Consider the following 21,184-nt stretch of genomic DNA (forward strand, 5'->3'; position numbering starts at 1 on the left):
TCACACATTGACTTCTTATTTACTAGATTTTTTTTAAATGTGGATTGTAAAACTGGTTCTTACATTAGAATTTACAGTTTGTGGAGAATATTCTCCGGAGAATTTTCTAGCAGAGAATATTCACATTCTCCAGAATAGTCTCCAGTGAATATTCTCACCTCACATCACTAATTGCAGTACTGGAGTTAACTAGAGAACAGTTGTCTGAGAATTAAAGGCAAACCTTCTTCCTGGCTTTTTTAAAAAAATTCCGTTACTGAAGCTGTGTCCAAACTGTTTCATTGTTTTCTTGAATTGATAGCCATCCAATCCTTTCCAATCAAAAAGGCAGTTGTTTTACTTTAAAATATCTCAAGCCCGCTTCCAGAAGTCACACTGGCACAATTCCTACCTTAGCATATATGCTACCAATACCATCAAAGCTCCTTCCTGTGAGGATTAAAACTGCCATCAAGACTGCTATCTGGGGCAGTAATAGTGTGACAAGAGCTGCCCTGTCTTCCTGGTCTGCATGTTGTCACCTTCTCTTCGCCTGGATCTGATCTGGAGGAAAGAGTGCTTTGCGGGAGATGTGTGTGCTCTGGGCCACTCTTATCATGAATGGCGCTGTGGTTTAAACCACTGAGTCTTGGGTTTGCTGATGAGAAGGTCGGCAGTTCGAATCCCCGCGACGGGGTGAGCTCCCGTTGCTCTGTCCCAGCTCCTGCCAACCTAACAGTTTGAAAGAAAACCAGTGCAAGTAGATAAATAGGTACTGCTGCGACAGGAAGGTAAACAGCGTTTCTGTGCGCTCTGGTTTCTGTCACAGTGTTCCGTTGCGCAAGAAGTGGTTTAGTCATGCTGACCACAAGACTTGGAAAGGGACAGTGTAACAAGCCCACCAGCTAGGCTGCCAGAGCAAGGGCACCCGCTTGCCACTCAGCCTCCTGTTGATGGCAGCTGCCAGGCCGCACACATTGGCAACGTCTCATTCAGGGCAGCTTCAGGGCAGCATCTGCAGTAAGTGATAGCTGCTGGTGCGGTGGTCGTGGGTCCTGACTTTTCTCAGGTGGCAAAATGGCTTGGTCTGATCCTCAGTAAAGTTGTGGAGAATCTATAAATGGCATCTCAGGGAGCATAGGAAGTTTTGGTAACTGAGTGCAATAAATTATCAATAAGTAAGTGATTACAGTGGTAACTCAGGTTAAGAACTTAATTCGTTCTGGAGGTCCATTCTTAAGCTGAAACTGTTCTTAACCTGAAGCACCACTTTAGCTAATGGGGCCTTGTGCTGCCGCCGCACAATTTCTGTTCTCATCCTGAAGCAAAGTTCTTAACCTGAGGTACTATTTCTGGGTTAGTGGAGTCTGTAACCTGAAGCGTCTGTAACCTGAGCTATAATAATAATAATAATTTATTATTTATACCCCGCCCATCTGGCTGGGCCTCCCCAGCCACTCTGGGCGGCTTCCATAAAAACCAAAAATACAGTAAAATATCACACGTTAAAAACTTCCCTGAACAGGGCTGCCTTAAGATGTCTTCTGAATGTCAGGTAGTTGTTTATCTCTTTGACATCTGCTGGAAGGGCGTTCCACAGGGCGGGCGCCACTACCGAGAAGGCCCTCTGCCTGGTTCCCTGTAGCTTTGCTTCTCGCAATGAGGGAACCGCCAGAAGGCCCTCGGCGCTGGACCTCAGCGTCCGGGCAGAATGATGGGGGTGGAGACGCTCCTTCAGGTATACTGGACCGAGGCCGTTTAGGGCTTTAAAGGTCAGCACCAACACTTTGAATTGTGCTCAGAAACGTACTGGGAGCCAATGTAGGTCTTTCAAGACCGGTGTTATATGGTCTCGGCGGCCACCCCCAGTCACCAGTCTAGCTGCTGCATTCTGGATTAGTTGTAGTTTCCGAGTCACCTTCAAAGGTAGCCCCACGTAGAGCGCATTGCAGTAGTCCAAGCGGGAGATAACCAGAGCATGCACCACTCTGGCGAGACAGTCCGCAGGCAGATAGGGTCTCAGCCTACGTACCAGATGGAGCTGGTAAACAGCTGCCCTGGACACAGATTTGACCTGTGCCTCCATGGACAGCTGTGAGTCCAAAATGACTCCCAGGCTGCACACCTGGTCCTTCAGGGGCACAGTTACCCCATTCAGGACCAGGGAATCCTCCACACCTGCCCGCCTCCTGTCCCCCAAAAACAGTACTTCTGTCTTGTCAGGATTCAACCTCAATCTGTTAGCCGCCATCCATCCTCCAACCGCCTGTATGTGACATTTCCCCAGTCCTGTGTCATGCCACATTTACCTCAATATGTGACTATTAATGCCACTCATCTACACTTAAATTGGTCAAATCTAGAAATGAAGGAACAGTACATCTGAAACAAAAGAAGAACCATTCTGCAAATGCCACACTTTCAATTATTCTAATAAATGAATGCTCCCGGAGACAGATTCACAGTGAATTATAAATTATCCAGTAGAATCGGGTTTTAGCCATTCAACTCTTTGATTGAGGGGAAAGAGATCATACCTTTCTAATTATGTTCTGCTCAAAAGCAAACAATGCAGCTTACATTTCATGCAGGCAAGTATTGTAATGATTCCCTGGAAGTCACCAGGAATAAAGTTTAGAAAGTATAGCCTGATAATTTCATTTTCTAGGGGACCCAATAGAATAGCTCCTGGCCTGTCCCTACTGCCCCTAGGTCATCACTGTGGCATTATGTTAAATTTAGTTATATTTGAACTACAGTGGTACCTCGGGTTACGTTACCTTTGGGTAACATAACTTTCAGGTTGCGAACGTGGCAAACCCAGAAGTGTATACTTCCAGGTTTCTGCGCAGAAGCGCACCGCACACATGCAGAGAAGCAGTGCCTCTTGTTGCGGACTTTTCAGGTTGCGCATTGCCCCCTAGAACGAATTAAGTTCGTATCCAGAGGGTCCACTGTGTACTTTGCTCTTTCCTTCCTAGTACAGCAGCAGCAACAGTTTCTGAGAGTGCAGGTTTGTCCTCATCCTCTGCTACCTACTTCCCTGATCCCATCAGCATCATGGCCCTAGAGCCCCGCAACCTATCTGTTATTCAGGGGTGGCCGCCCCATTTTGTCAACTCAGGCTAAATGGGAATTGCCACCTCTTGGCCCTGCCCAAGCATGCCTCCCTTCTGCCACCACCACACCCTAGCTCTTGCCAAAGTCAGCAGGAGCCAGAGAGTGCTCCCCTAAGTGCTGCCTGCATTGCAGAGTGCCGAGTGGCAAACAGCATAGATGAATGTCCTGGCTCTTGCTGAACTCAGTGGGAGCCAGAGCGTTCGGCCTGGGGGTAGGGAAGATGAGTGGCAACACTGCACACTGGAATGCCTCCTTGGTGGTGGCACGGATGAAGCACCACCTCTTGCACTTCCACCACCTGAGGCTGGCACTTCACCTGCGTCATAGGTGGGCAGGCTCTGCTGTCATTTTTACAAAGACAGCTTAGGAACAAGCTGAGAGCCTCACCTAGTGCTTCTACTTGCTCATTTTTCATCAGCAAGTGAAGTAGACCAAGGACCCTCTAAAGCTAAATCCTTCCTCTGCACTGGGCCTTTGTTTGATTTTCATCCAAGACTGATTTTCCTAATTCTTAGTCACAGTGTGATAGATTTGAATGCCACTAAGAAGAAGGAATAAAAAGGAACAGTACATTTCCTACTAAGTAACATATTGCCCTCAGAATATTCTGGTTTTGTATTACACATAGATTTGCATTATCTTGGCTGCTTGTTTTTTTAAAGGTCATTCAAATTGTCATATTGTGAATACAACTTCAGAACTCCTAAAAATATTTTTTTAAAAAGAAAAGAAAAAGATGCGGCAACTTTTAACTAATATATATTTGCATAAAAAGCTACAGAGAAGCTTTAAAAAATTGTTAGATGTATTCAATTTAAATCAAGGTCAATGAAGAAAAATTGTATTGTATTTCAGCATGTGTTGTAAGGCATGCTGAAATAGAATCTGAAAGGAATTTGAAAACTTTTAGCAAACAAGAATTATTTTTTCTAACTGCAAAAGGTTTCATCAGTTTATCTCTCCTCTCCCCCCCCCCCCGGCTAGTTGTAGGGAAATAATACTTTTGCTAGGGGTAAATTCTTATAAACTGAAATAGCTGATGGACCTAGAAACACACTTCCTTTCAAAACTGCTGCTTTCTCTCTCACTTCTTCCACCTTGCTATTTTTGGCAAAGACAATGAATGAGCAGGAATAGGGTGGGCAGGTGTCCTACTTTACAGAGGACATTCCCCTGTTCAAGGGGCTGTCTGGTCCGAGTCCAGTTTAGAGTTAAAGAACCATACAAAAGAAGAGCAGCAGGGTTATCTCTTCCTCACTATGGTGAGATTCCTGTATTTCAATTAAATTATTTCTAATTTTGCATCTGTACATATATATCAGCACTTGTACTTTTTGCACATTTTTGTGCCTTTTTTAATGAAGAATGTTTTATTTTTTATGATCCATGAGTGGCCATTCTAAGCATGAACTTTAAACACAAATGGGCCATATTTAAGCAATATCATTCTGCTGTTGCCAATTGCTCTGAAGCATTAAGATTACATACAAAGTTTCTACCTAGAAACAGACCATTGTGACTCAACCATTTCACAAATGCAATTAATTTGGGGAGTGGGAAAGACAAGGGGAGAGACTCTGGCAGGTGCAAATGAACAGGTGGGAAAGGGGGGAAGGACATAGGCAAACTATTGAGGGGTGAGATTTCTGCTTCACTCCAAAATATGATCCATCCTCTGTTTTTCTCTTACTTGTGGATACAATAAATGCCAAAGAGACACTGGAAAGGCTTCTATAGGAAAGTGTGGGAGTAATAAAGGCAAAAGGTGTGAATTTTATTTTATTCGTTTAAAGTCAGTAGCATTCAAGTTTGTGAAAATTCTGTGAACACAATGGGCAAAATCTGGCAGAAGTTAAGTAACGACTAAGCCTTAGGGGTGGAATCAAATGGGTGTTGCTCTGCTAATGGAAGGGTAGCTATCCATCAATGGACCGGGCAAGGAAGCAATTTTTGGTTATCCCTTCTCCCTCCTGCAGCCCCCCAATTTGATCTGGAGGATTGGAAGACCTTTAGGGGCAGGGGAGAGAAAAATTTGTCCCCCCCTGTTTCAGTTAAGAATGCCCTTCTTTCTGTGGGAAGACACCCATTTGACCCCAACCATTCAAATCATGACTAGATTGTGCCTGATGTGCAGTTGGCAATTGTAGCTACTTATGTCTAGATAGAGATCTGTTCACTCTAGACTATGTAACTACAGGAGTGGGAAAGGATTAGAAATAACCTTTGCAGAGGGATGTAACTCTCACTGACATTAAACCCTTTAAATATAACACTTTGCTAGTTGAATATGTTCTGTCATTTAAAGCAATTTTTCCTACTGGGATCATCTGCTATCAGTGCTTCTTTCTTTCAGATACAGACGTTGAGATATTTCATGTTGGTTTCAAGCTCAATGTCTCTTATCTTTGTTAGATCTCACTGTGACTCCCTCAGGATTCAACAAGGCTTGCAAAATAAATAACTAAACATACCTGCACTTCTCCTTCTTCCTCTGTAAATAACTCTGTCAGCTATTCCCAACTTTTCTGTTTTGAAATAGTGCTTGTATTTTGTCATTGAAAAGACAAATGCCTCGTGAGCATTTATTTTCATGACTAAGATAGCAGACTCCTATACCCTGGCCACTAAATGGGCCTTGGGGCAGAGTCTGGAAGGCTTAGAAGCAGACAACACAAAAAGTATTTGATGGGCATTTCAGACCTCCATTTTGGTTAAATGTCAGTTTTACTGGATGGACTAAATGTATGTGGCAAGATGGGACAATGCTTTTTACTCGGCAATTGATATGGATGGTAAAGGGTTAGGACTGGACCTGACAGTTGTACCTGAAAAGGGTGGGGTTTGAGCTGAATCCTGGAAAGAACTTGTTTATTAAACAAATGCACGGCATTTGCAATTTTCAAGAAAGATTAATGTCACTTCTGGATCCTAGAGAGATGAAAACTTTTGTTGAGGGGGGGGGACAAGAAAAATGGGGGGGTGACTCCTCCCATTTTTGTATTTTTAACTTGGGCCTTCACATCTCTATTGGCGCCTACTGGAAATTGTCCAAAGGATGATTCAAGGGCAACAGAACTTCCACAGCCTTCCATCCAATATGAAGTTATGTCTGCTCTGTGCTGGGTTAACTAAAACTCCTGACAACAGTTAAACATAAAATTATCTTTTCTAGCGTAATAGGGTAATAGCGTAATAGGGTGCCTCTGATTTATGCTTCCTAGCTAGTGTGTGAATAGCTTGATCTCTCCCCCCCCCCATTTGAATCTTCCATTTTGAGGAACAGGTATACAAATGTTTTCTGATACTTCTGTTGATCTGGAAAGATGTACCAAATTTCAAAGGGGAAGTGAGATTTTGTAAACCCCAAAATTCTGAGGCATGGATTAAAATTGCACGTTTCCCATGTGGCTTATTTCCCATCCTTAAAGGAATGGAAAAGTGGGGAAATAAGGTGCTGCAGGGGCAAAAACCAAGTGAGGGGAGCCTATTATTTCCCATGGGGGGCCTTTATGGGAGAAGTGCTTTTCCCATCCCCACCCTTGATTTTGTTTTTGTTTTACCCTTCTCCAAATGTTGCCCCTTTTTTGTGCAGTGGATCACCAGTATCAGGGACCACAGGGGCAAAATCTAAGGAAGAGGGGGCCCATTCACAGGTTTTATCAAGCTACATAAGAACACATATAAAAATAGCTGTTGTGTTATGAGAGTCTGCATATGATCCTCTGTTAAATTCATATGTTCATTTTTCTATGTCAACATGCTGAAGGTACACTCTTGTTTGCAGCTCACACTTATTTACCTTAAAGCAAATCCTACTGATTTCAATTGAATTTATTTCCAAATAAGTGAGTTTAGTAATGCACACCAACAGCGATTACAATTTGAACTATACTAAAATTATTTTAAGATCAGACATAGGAGGGAAATTAGTTCTTCATCTCAAGCACAAGGTAGCAAAATGAAACAGAAGATCAGTTTATATTAATCTGATTCCCTGGAGTGTCTAATATGCCTTTTGAAAACTGCAAAAACAAATATTTTTGCATCGATAATAAAAAAAAGTGATTAGAAACAAATGAATGCTTTTCTCCTAATTCTTTAACATGAATGAGAATGAAAGAGAGCAATTCATGGCCTGCACAACATTTACAAACTCGTACTGTGAGACGGGCAATCTCTGTCAGGTAGGAAGGAACCCTTCTAGAGAGAAGTAGCATTTTTGAAAGAGAGCATTTATTCTGAAAGAATGAAGTTATCTGGATTAAATAAATTATACACCTAAATGTAATTGAGCAATCAGCATGTTTATAACTGATGGTCTATAAACAGCTGACCTGCCTTTTTTATCATCATGTTGCTTCTAATCTTGTTACTCAAATGACTTCAGCAATTGCAAGAAAATGTTATTAGTGTGCTCTTTTGCTTTTAAATCTTTTTGGTCAACACTATTAAACTGTATTTATGACTGAGACAGTTGTAACATTGGATAATATAGATGTTACTGACCAGCTAACTTGCCACAGGATTCCCCCCACAGTATTTCAAGATGGCAATAGGGACTCTCCTGGAGGGATGTAAGGAGGGCATCATTTCCATTCTGCCATGGAATCATCTATTCTGCTGCTTTTCAGCTTCCATTAAAAACATTAATGGATCTCAGTATCAGCTATGGCTGAAACTTATGTGATTAATTACATAAATAAATGCAATACATTTCAACAGGGAACACAATGTAGAAAATAACACAATTATTTGTGTAATGTTTGCACACTAAAGAATCACGATAGTGAAGACTGCTTGTATTGGCTTCCGTGATTTCCATTCCTCATCATGGACAAACATTTGAACTGTGAGAATCTCCACTCTCATTCCCTTTTCTGATGGATTTTGCTACCATCCCTACTCACCTGTGAATATGTAGTGAGAGATTTTTCACAGTTAAGATAGCAAGTGTCACAATAATAATAATAATATAGTGCGCAAATATATTGCAGATGGCTTCTGGAAACCAAAGGCAATCCACAGACTACAGTATAAATACATGCATGTATGTGTATAATGTTACTCAGTTAAACATTCAATTTGGTGAATTTAACAACAATTTAAATAACACATCATCATAATGCTGGGAATTTCCCTGGGAAGAGGAATTGAGGGGACTTGGTGTTTCTAACAACTCTCAGCACCCTCAACAAACTACAGTTCCCAGGAGTCTTTGGAGGAAGACATGGCTGTTTAAAGTGCTGTAAACTTTTGTGCAGATGGAGGAGCCTTTATGAAAAAGGTGCCCTCCCACCTTTTATTTAACCTCTTGGGTTGTTGTTGTTTAAGCCTTAGGATAGCTGGCTGCACTTCACTTCCCACAGCTAACTGTATAGAATTCAAAAATTAAAATTAATTGCTCCTGTGAGAAGGAGGAAGAGAACTGTTCCTGTGAGGAAAGCCCTTCCCTCCCTCTTGTCTGAAAATACTGAGCTCAACTTAGCTGCCTCAGAAGCCTGTAGACAAGGGCAGTTTCAGTTTCATTAGGCATGCAAAAATGCCAGGGAGCGCTCTCCGCTCCACTTTGCTCAACTTCATTTGAGATATTGTGTTAACGAAAGCAAAATAGAAAGCAAACAAAATTAAGTTTTAATACTGTATCATAGCTGTCTGCCCTGAGGCTGAGATTCAAAGCTACATAGCAATTTAAAGCCAGAGGGGGCTGGGTAGAAGGAGAAGAGCACTGATTGGCCCCATGCTGGCCAAGTGACATTGCAAATCCATCAGGCAAGAGTGTGACTCACACAGAGAAGCCAGGCCACAACTTGAGGATGCCACAACTTGGCCAATACGCAGTCAGGAGAACTCGGGTGCGGTGGGAAAACAATTACTAAACGGGGCTGTTGCTCTGAGCTCATGTCTGGTGCTATTTCTAGGTTGTTTCCTCCAGGGTTTGCTTCCCAAATCATAACCCTCATGTTCTAAATCTTGTCTCTTTATTTTACTCCTCCCTCACTTTTACCTGCTTATGCTTTTATTTTGATCACATTTACTTCTGCTCTGCAGCTACTAGTAATCTCCCTGTCTCAGTCTGTTTGTGGATAATTCTTTCCCCTTTCCAAGCTGCTGGGGTTAGCCTTCTTCTGTTGGGGTTCCCCTAGATTCCCTATGATTGGAGTAAGTGGCACTTCTAAAAGGGGGAGCACTGGTGCTCTTTCCGACATAACTTCTCTTTCTACTCCCACATCCTGCTCCTCAGTGTGTGCTGCCTCCCTCACTAACCATCTTCCTTACTTATTTCTCTTGCTCTCTTACCCTGTTCCCAACCCTAACCCTGCGGAAAGCCATCTAATTAGACTTTAATTTGATTTTGATCTGTTTTTAGGAGGTAATTTAATTATTGTTTGATTTTATACCAATGTTATATACATTGGTACCTAGGGTTACATATGCTTCAGGTTACATACACTTCAGGTTACAGACTCCGCTAACCCAGAAAAGTACCTTGCTAAAGTTGTGCTTCAGGTTAAGAACAGTTTCAGGTTAAGAATGGACCTCCGGAATGAATTAAGTACTTAACCCGAGGTACCACTGTACCCGATGTTAGCCGCCCTGAGCCAGACTTCGGCCGGGGAGGGCGGGATATAAATAAATGTTGTTGTTGTTGTTGTTGTTGTTGTTGTTGTTAGTCTTATCCTTCATGAGTACTAAATAATAATAATAATAATAATAATATCAATATCTATGCTCTACCTCCACTGTTGGAGGCAGTATGCACTCAGCTTTGACTTCTTCCCACAGGCATTTGGCTGGCCACTGAGGACATTTGCTCTTGTGTTGATGATGCCTGCTTGAAGGGGAGGAACTGGCCATAGTGACCTCATGCTGATGTCGCCCACCTGAATGGGAGAGAAACTGGCTAGCATGCCCCTTGCCCCATCCATCTGAAGGAGAGAGAGAAAAGACTGCTTTTCATGCCAACATATTGCCAGCCAGAAAGGTACCTTTGTGCCCTGGAGCATACTTTACTATCCCAGCCTCACAAATGCAAGTATAATTTATATTGTTATTTATTATTATTATATTCCACCATCCCTCCAAGGAGCTCTATGCAGCACATGTGATCTTTCCCCTCCCATTTTGTTTCCTCACAACAACTCTGTGAGGTAGGTTAACCTGAGGCAGTGGCTGGCCCAAATCCTGGCAGTGACCTGCATGGCTGAGTAGGGATTTGAACCCTGGTTTCTCAGGTTTCAGAGCTTTAAATGTATGGTGTGGCTTTAACTAAAGTGTTGTGGTTGCTCGTTTTAGTTGTGAAGCTCTTCATAGCTTCCTGGCCTTGCCACATTTCTCCTGCTCTTAAAGTTAAGCCTTCTAGCTCTCTGCAGCCTCCTAGCACCACATTTTCTGGAATGCTCATGGGAGCAAGAGTGCATCATAAAAGCTTTATCCAACCCCTCATTAATTGCCAAATAAAGCTGGGGGGGGGAGTACCAGCTCTACTGAAAAATACAAAAAGCGATTATTATCTTCAATTGTGATACTGCAGGGGGTGTGAATATTGTAAGTGGGTTGCTGAGTTCTGAACTTAATCTTTTTGGCTTTTAAGATCATTTTGTGGCTTTTTAACGTAAAACCCAGTATCAAAACTGCTTGTGCAATTTGCAAGAGACTTGGATATATGCTGCTACGTTTATTTATTCAGAATTAGATTTAATCCTTTGCATGCAAGTAAATTCTCTCTCTCAGCTGTCAAACTCAGCTCTAATAATAAGTTGGCTAAAGGAATGACAAGCCCAATCTGTTCAGCAAGAATTACAAAATTCTTTTCTGTGGTCTCTAGTCAGCCACAGAAAAATAAGATTATGTGAATCAGCTTCCAGTGTCATAGAGGCACAAACAAACCCTGACATGGTATATTGATGTGTTTTGCAAATAATGCTAAAATAACATCAGCAACAAAATAATGTCAGTAAAGACAGATACCTAGGAAGCATAATTTTGCTAGAATAGAGCAAGAACAGCCTATGATCAAGTAAGTCATCTACTCCTGTACTGAAAGAATATCCAACAGGTGACTTTCTGCCTTCTTTTTAATAGCTAAGAGCACAAGTCAGCCCAGCACTTTGAAGTCCCACATATTTTAATGAGATAATTTAAATTCTACTCTTTAAATCTCTCGGATTGAAATCTGGGGGCCTTAATGGTGCACAGCTTTGGGCTGGACCATAACTTACGCTAGTTTCAATACTGCACACTCTACCTACCTATTTATCTATCTATCTAATTATAAGAAACAACTATCATTATATACAACCAATGTATACAGCCAACAAGAACACTAGTTTTCCTCTTTCCTTTAGCTTTATGGGGGGAAGTGCAGGTTTTGCAAGCTACAGCTTCGCTTTAATCAGCAGCTACTCTCTGGTGCCCATCGTTGTTTCTGCCAATAATGCACCCTTGGAACAACACTAATTCCAAGATTGCATTGTGATTATTGCCATTGGTGCTAATAGCACCTGCGGAACCGTCAGTTTTATACTTTGAAACAGGGATGGGGAACATGTGGCCCTCGTGATGTTGTGATCCCACATCTTCTAGAGGGCCATGGGTTCCCAGGCCATATTATCAAACTAGAGTTTTTTAGGAAAGGAAAAGTCACAGTTTGTCCTGGTAACCCCTCATGGCTGACAACACCTGAGGTTGGGGTTTTGTTTTGTTTTTTACCTATCTACCAAATTGGCCAGATTTTCATCCTCCCACTTAACTACACCAATATCTAATGAAAAGACGATCTAAACCAGGACAAATAATCAATATATGGGAGATAAAGAGGAGCAAGAAAAGCATTAGAAAAATAAATTTTGCTGTTCCTAAGGCAGCTGATTTCATTTATAAGTAAAATATATTAAGAATTTTAGTTATTTAACAGATTAACCCACCTTTCCACCACTTAGATTTTGAAGATGGCTAACAAACAGTTCCTTTCAGTCTCGGGGGATGGACTTCCACATCTACTCCTTCTCCTCTAGAACAAATCAAAGGACTCCCTCACCTAACCCCTGATGCTATGAGAGTGAACCAACACCTCTGCTCTTGCTGTCCAATTATGAGCTCCCCACCCTAGTTCAAGGACACAACAGATAATAGGAGGAGATCAGGACAGCTCCCATCACACAGCTTTTGCTCAGGCAGCTGCCACAATGGCAGTGAGAATCTTAATTGGTTATAGTATTCCAGTCCCCCAAATACTTTTATTATGAGCTTGCATCTGAAGGCAGCCCTGTATCGAAAAATTTTCAATGTCTGATCTTGCACAATTTTTTAACGTGCTGTAAGCTGCCCAGAGTAGCTGGGGAAGCCCAGCCAGTTGGGTGGGGAATAAATAACAAAACTTATTATTATTATTATTATTATTATTCAGTCCTTTCCTCTAATCTTAAATTCTCAAGCTTTCTTGAGCCCACTTCTTATGTTCTCCTGGTAATGTGGGGTTGGACAAGGACTGCAGAAATTGCCTACTTGCACAGCTAGCTGGTTCTAAGAAGTGCCACCCGCAAGGTTTAGGTGAATCTTAAACATCCCACACCACCTTCACACTCCTAAATTTAGATATTTAATCCCTGGTGTTCAGTACATTGGTTCAAGCCAGTAAGGTGGCAGTAAGATGTTAACTGCATGTGGTGTGACTTGAGCCTGAGTAGAACCATACATGGAACTCGCTTAAAAGATTTTTTGAAGTCTAAAGTCTTTTGCCCACTTACCTGGAAGTAAGCCCCACTGAACTCAATTGGACTTGTTTCTGAGTAGATAGGTTTGTTGTTAAAACAATATAGACTTCCAGCAAACCTGAATTCTCCTTGTTTACTGAACAGCTTACTCACTTTGGGTAAGTTGACTAAATAAGCTAAACTCATTTCCAAGGGTGTGGATACCACCTACAGCATATAGGCATAAATCTGTTCTGAAAGAGCAAGTTCAGTTTAGAACTGAGCTCAAACAAAAAAAGCACAATTTGGATGAGTGTCAGAATTATGTTTAAACCCCGCTGCAAGAACAAGTTCCAAAACTTCCTAAAATACTTCCCTCGTTCAGAAATCCACAGTTAGCAACTGAAATGGAACAAAATAAAAACAAATAAATTGCAGGATAGGTAATGTAATTAACCGCACAGTGAAGGAGTCGCGTGAATTTGCATTTGATATGTTCTTGGAACATCTGTTATGCAATAGTGACAGGTGTTTATTAATATGGATGTCTAATCACATTTCTAGGTCGCTAATGCCTCAGTAACTCATCTTTCAAATATGTATATCTTTCATTATACATTACAATCACTTATCAAAATATTTTACATTTATCTTTTGTACATGACTACTTCTGACCTATCAGGAAAATGTGTATCTTTTGAAGGTTAATGCACTGTTTTAATTTAATCATTTGATATGACAAAATTTAATAATATAGATAAAGGGTACCATACATTAGTTCTGCTTGTGTCCATAGATCCCAGCGGCTAGAGGGGTTTCCTATGCTCAGTGATTAATATTCTTGTCTGCATTGTGGTGTAGTAGTTAGAATTGTAGGCTAGAAGCTGGGATACCGGGTTTCAAATCTTCACTTGACCATGAAGCTCATTGTGTGGGTGACCTTGGATCACCCACCTAATCTATGTCATAAGGAGGCAGAGAACCATGTACGTTACCCTGAATTCCTTGGAAGAAAGGTGGGGTATAAATGAAATTATCATCATAAGCAGCCCCAGAAACTTTAGATAGCACCATGTAGGGGGTAGTGTGAATTGACAAATAAATTTGCATAACAACTGACAATTGTGCACATTCATATGAAGAACGTGTACAAACTTAAAGTATCATAAGACAATTTACTCAATACTCAGCCAAGATGGATAAACCCCAACTAATGCAAATTTATCTGAAATGTTTTGTATGTTGCCTGTGTAATATGAATAGCCTCCACATCAATTTTAGACTTTTCCCAGGCAATATGCAAAATGCCTAGGCAGAGAAAATGCACAAAATCCCCTGTGCTGTGCTGTTAGTTTAGGCACATTCTCCATGTCTTTGTGTCAATGTACACATTCTCCGTTGAATTCGTACATGCAACAAATACTTGTGTGGAGAATTGCTCGCACAGCTGAGGCACACCCATGTGCACACACACACCACTGAACCCTATGAACATACAGGAATATTATTATACTACACAGAGGCATAGTGCAGGCATAAGGTGTTTCCAAAAGATGGGTTTTTTTTAAAAAATAACTTTACTACTTGTGACCCATCAAGTTTAGGCATTATTGTGGGATTCTATGTGCTTGATAAATTCCACCCCTGCCCCCAATCTCTGCCTTGTTGGGCAAACAGCAAAGGCCTACTAATTCTCCGGCAGGCAACAATCTGGTGGGCTGTGTTTAGCTTGGTGCATGACAACAAGTTGTGCAGGCAGGCTCGCTTTAGAATATAAATAATAGACGATGCTATTTGGTATGCAAAAAAAATCAATTTAAAATAAATGTACTGTATCTGAAACAAAATATGCCAGAATTCATTTAGTGGAACTACATACAGATGGCCTCCCTGTCCTTAATAAATTATCAGGGCACAGATCCAAAGAAGTGATTTGCGCGGACAGCCTGTGCCTTGTATCATGCCGCAGTTCCCATAGCCAAAGAGGTTGGCTGCTTCTTAAAATTAACCAACTGCTTATCTCTCCAGCTGTGGAAACCACTCTTTGTGGCTCTGTAGGTTTTAATTCAAAATCCTCATTCTCTTTAGCTTTACTCCTCAGTTACGTTCTGGAACTTTATGGCAAACCCCATTGAAAAAGTAGTAAGTTCATCCTTGCTGTGCTCTTAAGAACCTTGGAAGGAAGGTCGTCTTGACATCTCTGTGTGGGACAGAGTGCTGGTTATTTCTACCTCTTACTCTGATGCCCTGTGAAACAACTCTGACCCCATGCACTGGAACTAGGAATCCTGCTGCAGTATGACACAATGGAGCCAGCGCACTGCAAAAAGCATTTGATGCTCCTCTTTGGGAATTCAAATATATTTTCAATCATCCAGACCTTTTCAGGGAAAGGCAGACACTAGAGAGTGAATATACACACCAGTGTTGTCATATTTCAATTGTCTCCTTCAATTCATGTGTGCTTTTTAATTTTAAATCATTTTTTTAAAAAAAATTAATAAAATAAATGTTAGAATTTAAATCTAAATTCTTTTAATTGAGAAAAGAAATCTAACAAGTCATGAGGTGGTGGAAGACTTTGTCCAACAGGTTATACTATAATAGGGTCAACTCCCAACTATAAATCACTGCATCTATTTCTAGTGTTTAGCTGCTGCTAAACATTGTGCAAAAGTGTGCAACTCCCATTAGCCAATGGCCAGGAATGATTGGAGTTGTAGTTCAGCAAACATCTGGAGGGTCGAAAGTGTTGGCTATTTGCAGTATGGTAGCGCTGCAGAGAGCTTGCTGGGGAGACCATGCATTAAAAAGGGACTCAAAAATAACTTAAACAAGGTTTTAGTAACAAAAACTCCTTTTACACTAAATACATCAACAAACAAACATGACCCAACCACCAACCCATCCCCCAGGGTAATGGGAGAGCTAGGTGCTGCTCCTTATATACTACACCCAATTGCTGACACAGCTTAATCAATGCAACTCAGCAGCACCTGCTATGTTTCACAGCTGTAAAGCTGGGTCTCGTTATTTTGCTCTGGCCCCTTAAAGACATACACATCAAGTGGAACAATGATGAACCTTTACATTTAAAGAAACCATTCAACCATTCTCCACTGGTGCATTAGGGGATTCCAAGAATGACAGAAGTAACCCCCCCCCCAAAAAAAAACCCCACCCACAATCCTACACAGCAGCATTCCACACTGCAACATTTTGTTGCAGGTCAGTAGTTCAAAAAGATAAGATATACAGAAGTTATATTTCTTAAGTCAGGTAGTACTACTACTATTAAACTGATACACATTAAATCTAGCAGATACATGGATCTGCAGCAATGTAGAGAACACAGTTTTTTGTATTAGGGATAGTTGGAGGAGGGAAAAATTGCCCAACAGTTCCTGTCCACTCATTATTTCTACTTCTATTTACACATGAAAATGTTTATTCCCACTAGGATTAGAACACAGATGTTGTAAGTGACCAGTTTAAATAGCCAGCAATCATTTAGATGATGTCTGGACCATTCAATATGATGAAATGTAAAGGCAAGATAGACACAAAACATTTTCTGTCCCTGTGAGAAACAATCAACCAAACAACTGCCTCGTGAAAAGGTCACACATTCCCCATTTTGTTTTATAGGAACAATGTTGTAATGGACAGCTGCTCTAGGGCCACCTAGGCAGAAGACTTCAATCAAATAAAAAGAGCCACTAAATTAAGAAGGAATGGGTTTCTGTCGTTGGAACACTGTTCTGCACTAGCACTATCAAAAAAACTCAGCCAGCATCTCTCAAGTGAGGGAAACTATCCGCCTGTTGTATCCCCCAGCAGCCTTATAAAAACAACAATAATGCTCATCAAGTTAACAGTCCATTATCAGGATAATCTCACCCATGATGTACAATAGCAAGGGCGAATCTGTAGTCTTCCAGCTCGCATCAGCACCAGCAACATCTGGAAGGCCACAGGTTCCCCATCCCTGTTGTAGAGAGCATTTTTAGATTAAATTTCCTCCCTACTTTCCTTTCCCCTCAGCTCTGTTTGAAATTATGTTTAATACTCAGCTAAGGTAGAACTGATATATTTCCCAAAGAGGCAAAAGCACTGTTTATGGGCATAGGTAAATATATTAAAAAGATAAGCAAATTTAGGAAATAGGCTACTTTGAAAACACTTGGGCATACTGTAATCATGCATAGGATTGTGCTGTTAAACATAGCCTTTGCCTAGCATTAAAAACAAAAGAACTAAAAGAAATGAGAGAGAAATGTAGGCACTGATTGTATTGTTAATTGGCTACTCTCTTTGTTCTTGTACTTGATTCATCTGTAGGACATCAAACATCTCCTGACAACACCTGACATCCCTAGTGGCATAATTTTGTTTGGAAGCTAAGGTCAAACCAGTATATTTACATAAGTGAACCTAAGCAAATTGACATTCTCAATCCTGTTTATCAAGATGCAAACCAAATAATCCCTTGTTCTATTTACTTGTTTACTTTGCTTTGTACATAACATTTATTTCAATTATGCATGTTAAACTGAGATCATGAATAGAAATAGAAAGTAGGAAACTAGGTTAGGGTGTCCCCACACCAGCTTAGCAGGTTTTGTGGTTGGACATCAGATGTTTCACCAACAACACCTGTTTCAATTCATGAAAAATTTAACACAAGAAGGAGGTTAGGATACTTTCAAGAATGGAGAACCAGGGGTTTAATTTCATACAACAATTAGACCCATCTTCAAACATATGAAGAACAAACAGAATGCAATATAGACCTCTTCCATTTCACTTTATCCAGAGGAGAACCTACCTGAATAGGTTAGAACAGAACCAAAGGTGAAACAGAGAAAGAACTGTTTTTGAAACATTAATAATAAAGAAAGAGGGAGGGATAGCTCTTCGTGAATATTTATAAAATAGTAGTGCAGCAAAACAAATGCAATTCCTCTGCAATGTAAAAAGGACAGGCAAAGGATGTCCAACAAGAAATTCCAGAATAAGTTTGCCAATTAGAATAATAAAATCATAGAATTGTATTAGCTGGAAGAGACCCTGAGAGTCTTGTAGTCCAAGCCAGGGTACATTCTGAGCTTTGGCCTGCCTGACCTTCCTACAACTGTAGGCTACTTCGTGATTTCTACTTTGTTCCACTTCTTACACATTCCCTTCTTTCTTCTCAGCTCATCTATATGCTCCTTATGCAGGCACACCGTTTTTCTTAGGTGCCTCTCACTCTTCTTTCTTTCTTGTTAGAATTGTCTGCATTTGTGCATTCAGTATTTCACCTCTTATGTCCAACTAAAAGATTATATTTATATATTTCTCCATTGATTGGGAGTACTTGATTTGCAGGTTCCCTTGTTGTAAGGACCTGTTAATATGGATCAGAGAGAGCAGGTAGTAAAAGTTTTTGCAAGGCATTTATTTAATCCTATGTATAAGAGGCCAGGAGGGACGCAGGTGGCACTGTGGTCTAAATCACTGAGCCTAGCTTGCCGATCAGAAGGTCGGCAGTTTGAATCCCGCAACTGGGTGAGCTCCTGTTGCTCGGTCCCTGCTCCTGCCAACCATGCAGTTCAAAAGCACATCAAAGTGCAGTTAGATAAATAGGTACCGCTCCGGCAGGAAGGTAAACGGTGTTTCCGTGCACTGCTCTAGTTTCGCCAGAAGCAGCTTAGTCATGCTGGCCACATGACCCGGAAAAACTATCAGCGGACAAACATCAGCTCCCTCGGCCAGTAAACCGAGGTGAGCGCCGCAACCCCAGAGTTGTTCATGACTGGACTTAATGGTCGGGGTCCTTTACTTTTTTTATGAGAGGCCAGTGAAAGTCAGTGTTTGCTTGGTAAAAGTGGCTGTGAACTGCACTCCATTTCATTTCTAAGTCTGCCTTAGTTACAGTTACAGGTAGCAGAACCATTAGTAGGGAGATTCAAAGTCTTCCTGTGCCAAAGGGTTTTTGAGGAAGCATCCTGATACTATTGTTTTAAAGTGCAAATTTCAAAATATAATGGCAGATAAGGGTGGGATTTTGTTTGTTTTAAACAAGAGCTTATTTTAAGTTTGCACGACAGAAGAACTAAGATGTTATACCACAACAAGGATACCACTTTTCAAACAAAGCAGAACAGACTGTAACATCTTAAAAATCTTGTTTGTTCGGAAATTCTCTTGGAGTGGTCCCCCTGCTTTTGAGAATAGTCTTGTTTGAGTGACACAGGAGGCTGCATTAGGAAGGGGGTCATGAAAGCCCTTATATATATGGAAGAGCTCCCGTTTATTTCCATAAAACCCATATCTACAACATTTCTGCCAACATGTATGCTTATCAGCCAAGCCAAACATCATGTTTCACAATACTGTATAGATATGTCCTTGGATTCACAGCATCCTTACCATTATGTGTTACGAAGCAAGTCCGGGATATAGCCTTAAACAATGAGCTGCAGAGATCTGGGAAAAGGGAGATTTCCCAGTGTAGCTGTATGTCTATCTCGTAGTCTCTATCAATAGTTTCAGTTTCCAGCCAGAAAATAATTACTCTTTTAGTTTTCTTTAGGTCTTTAACTAATCTTTTTTATCCAAAAGTTGATTAAATGGTAATAAAATGCCTGCAAAGGTGTAGTTTGCACAAACAGATACTGGATGCACTCTGACCAGTAGACCCAACCCTGATAGCATTATGGAAAATTCCAGTATTTCAGACATAAGTACAGAAACACAAAGGCTGCATTACACCACCAATTTAAATTCCTATAACATTCCCAGAGAACACTGGGAATTGTTGTTATCTAGGAGGGATCCCTGGATCTACTCCCTCTCCATATCATCATATCCATGATTCTTTGATGAAGCTGTGACATTTAAAGTCGTAAAACCATGTAAATTTCTACCATAGATAGGCCCAAAGTTCACAATGAAGAACAAATGCTGTACACATTCGAGAGCTTTTCTGTTTTTATCTGAGTAATTTCATAACCACAGGACTTCAATCCCATTAGGTCACTTTACTGTTTAACAGTGCTAAAAGGATCAACGAGAGAAAATAACCTCAAGTAAAATCAAAGGAAAACAAAAAGGACAAAGATAAACATCACTTTTTCTCCCCTAAGGCAAGCACAGTATGATGGTTTAAACGGCTTGGCATTTCAGTATTTCACACTGAATACTTCAATTTTCAGTTTTATTAGTTGTGACACTCACTTGTCATCTGTCATTATAAACTCTTTTGTGTTTTCCACTCTGAACGTGACAATTGCTTCTAGCTCTATGTATGCATGTATGTATGTATTTTAAATCCTGCATAATTACCTTGTGAAGTCTGTCATCTCCATCATAATCACACACATCCGTTTAGCCAGAACGATGATGTCATTGCTGGTATCATCCCATATTTCAATCTCTGCATCAAGTTTACTCTTGACTTTCTTAAAGTCAGCCACTTGCTCAGCTATCTTTTCTTTCTCTGCCTCTGGCAACTGAGTCATCTTTGCCTGCAAGGTAAGATCATTTGATTTGCAAAACATCTGCCTTTGTCAGAGGGTGTCCTTCTTTTGTGGATGCAAATGGACATTAACAAATGACTGCTCTGAATAAGATGTCATTTTGAAAACAACAGCTGAGATCTGATGCCTGCATCTTTGGGCTATGTATTTGTCCAAGGATTGGCTGGTCCTGCACTGGATACTTAGAAAAGTCAAAACTGCACCACTGTGTGTTCTGTGCACAGATTGTAATAAATAAACACGTCATACCCAGACACCCAGGGTCCCTTTTAGTGGGACAGGCCACCCAGTAACAGAGATAAAGGGCAGTTTAAGTGTAGCACTTTCCTCTTCACCAAAGGAATTAATAGCAACTATTTACCTATATAGTGGGACGTGGGTAGCGCTGTGGGTTAAACCACAGAGCCTAGGACTTGCCGATCTGAAAGTCGGCGATTCGAATCCCCGCGACGAGGTGAGCTCCCGTTGCTCAGTCCCTGCTCCTGCCAACCTAGCAGTTCAAAAGCACATCAAAGTGCAAGTAGATAAATAGGTACCACTCCGGCGGGAAGGTAAACGGCGTTTCCGTGCACTGCTCTGGTTCACCAGAAGTGGCTTAGTCACGCTGGCCACATGACCCGGAAGCTGTACGCCATCTCCCTCGGCCAATAAAGCGAGTTGAGCGCCCCAACCCCAGAGTCAGTCACGATTGGGCCTAATGGTCAAGGGTCCCTTTACCTATTTACCTATATAAGGGATGCGGGTGGCGCTGTGGTCTAAACCACAGAGCCTAGGGCTTGCTGATCAGAAGGTTGGCGGTTCGAATCCCACAACTGGGTGAGCTCCCGTTGCTCAGTCCCTGCTCCTGCCAACCTAGCAGTTCAAAAGCAC

General features: G+C 41.2%; 1 protein-coding gene across 7 annotated transcripts in view; it reads right to left on the reverse strand.

Annotated features, from left to right (window-relative positions):
• CTNNA3 (catenin alpha 3) overlaps positions 1–21,184 on the reverse strand; it is a 577,974-nt gene that overhangs the window by 17,089 nt on the left and 539,701 nt on the right. For all 7 annotated transcript variants that reach the window (XM_053388388.1, XM_053388387.1, XM_053388385.1 and 4 more), the window contains one exon: positions 20,121–20,302. In XM_053388388.1, coding sequence (XP_053244363.1) covers positions 20,121–20,302 — 182 coding nt within the window. The remainder of the gene's footprint in view (positions 1–20,120; positions 20,303–21,184) is intronic.

This window comes from Podarcis raffonei, chromosome 5 (assembly GCF_027172205.1).
Source record: "Podarcis raffonei isolate rPodRaf1 chromosome 5, rPodRaf1.pri, whole genome shotgun sequence".
NCBI lineage: Eukaryota > Metazoa > Chordata > Lepidosauria > Squamata > Lacertidae > Podarcis > Podarcis raffonei.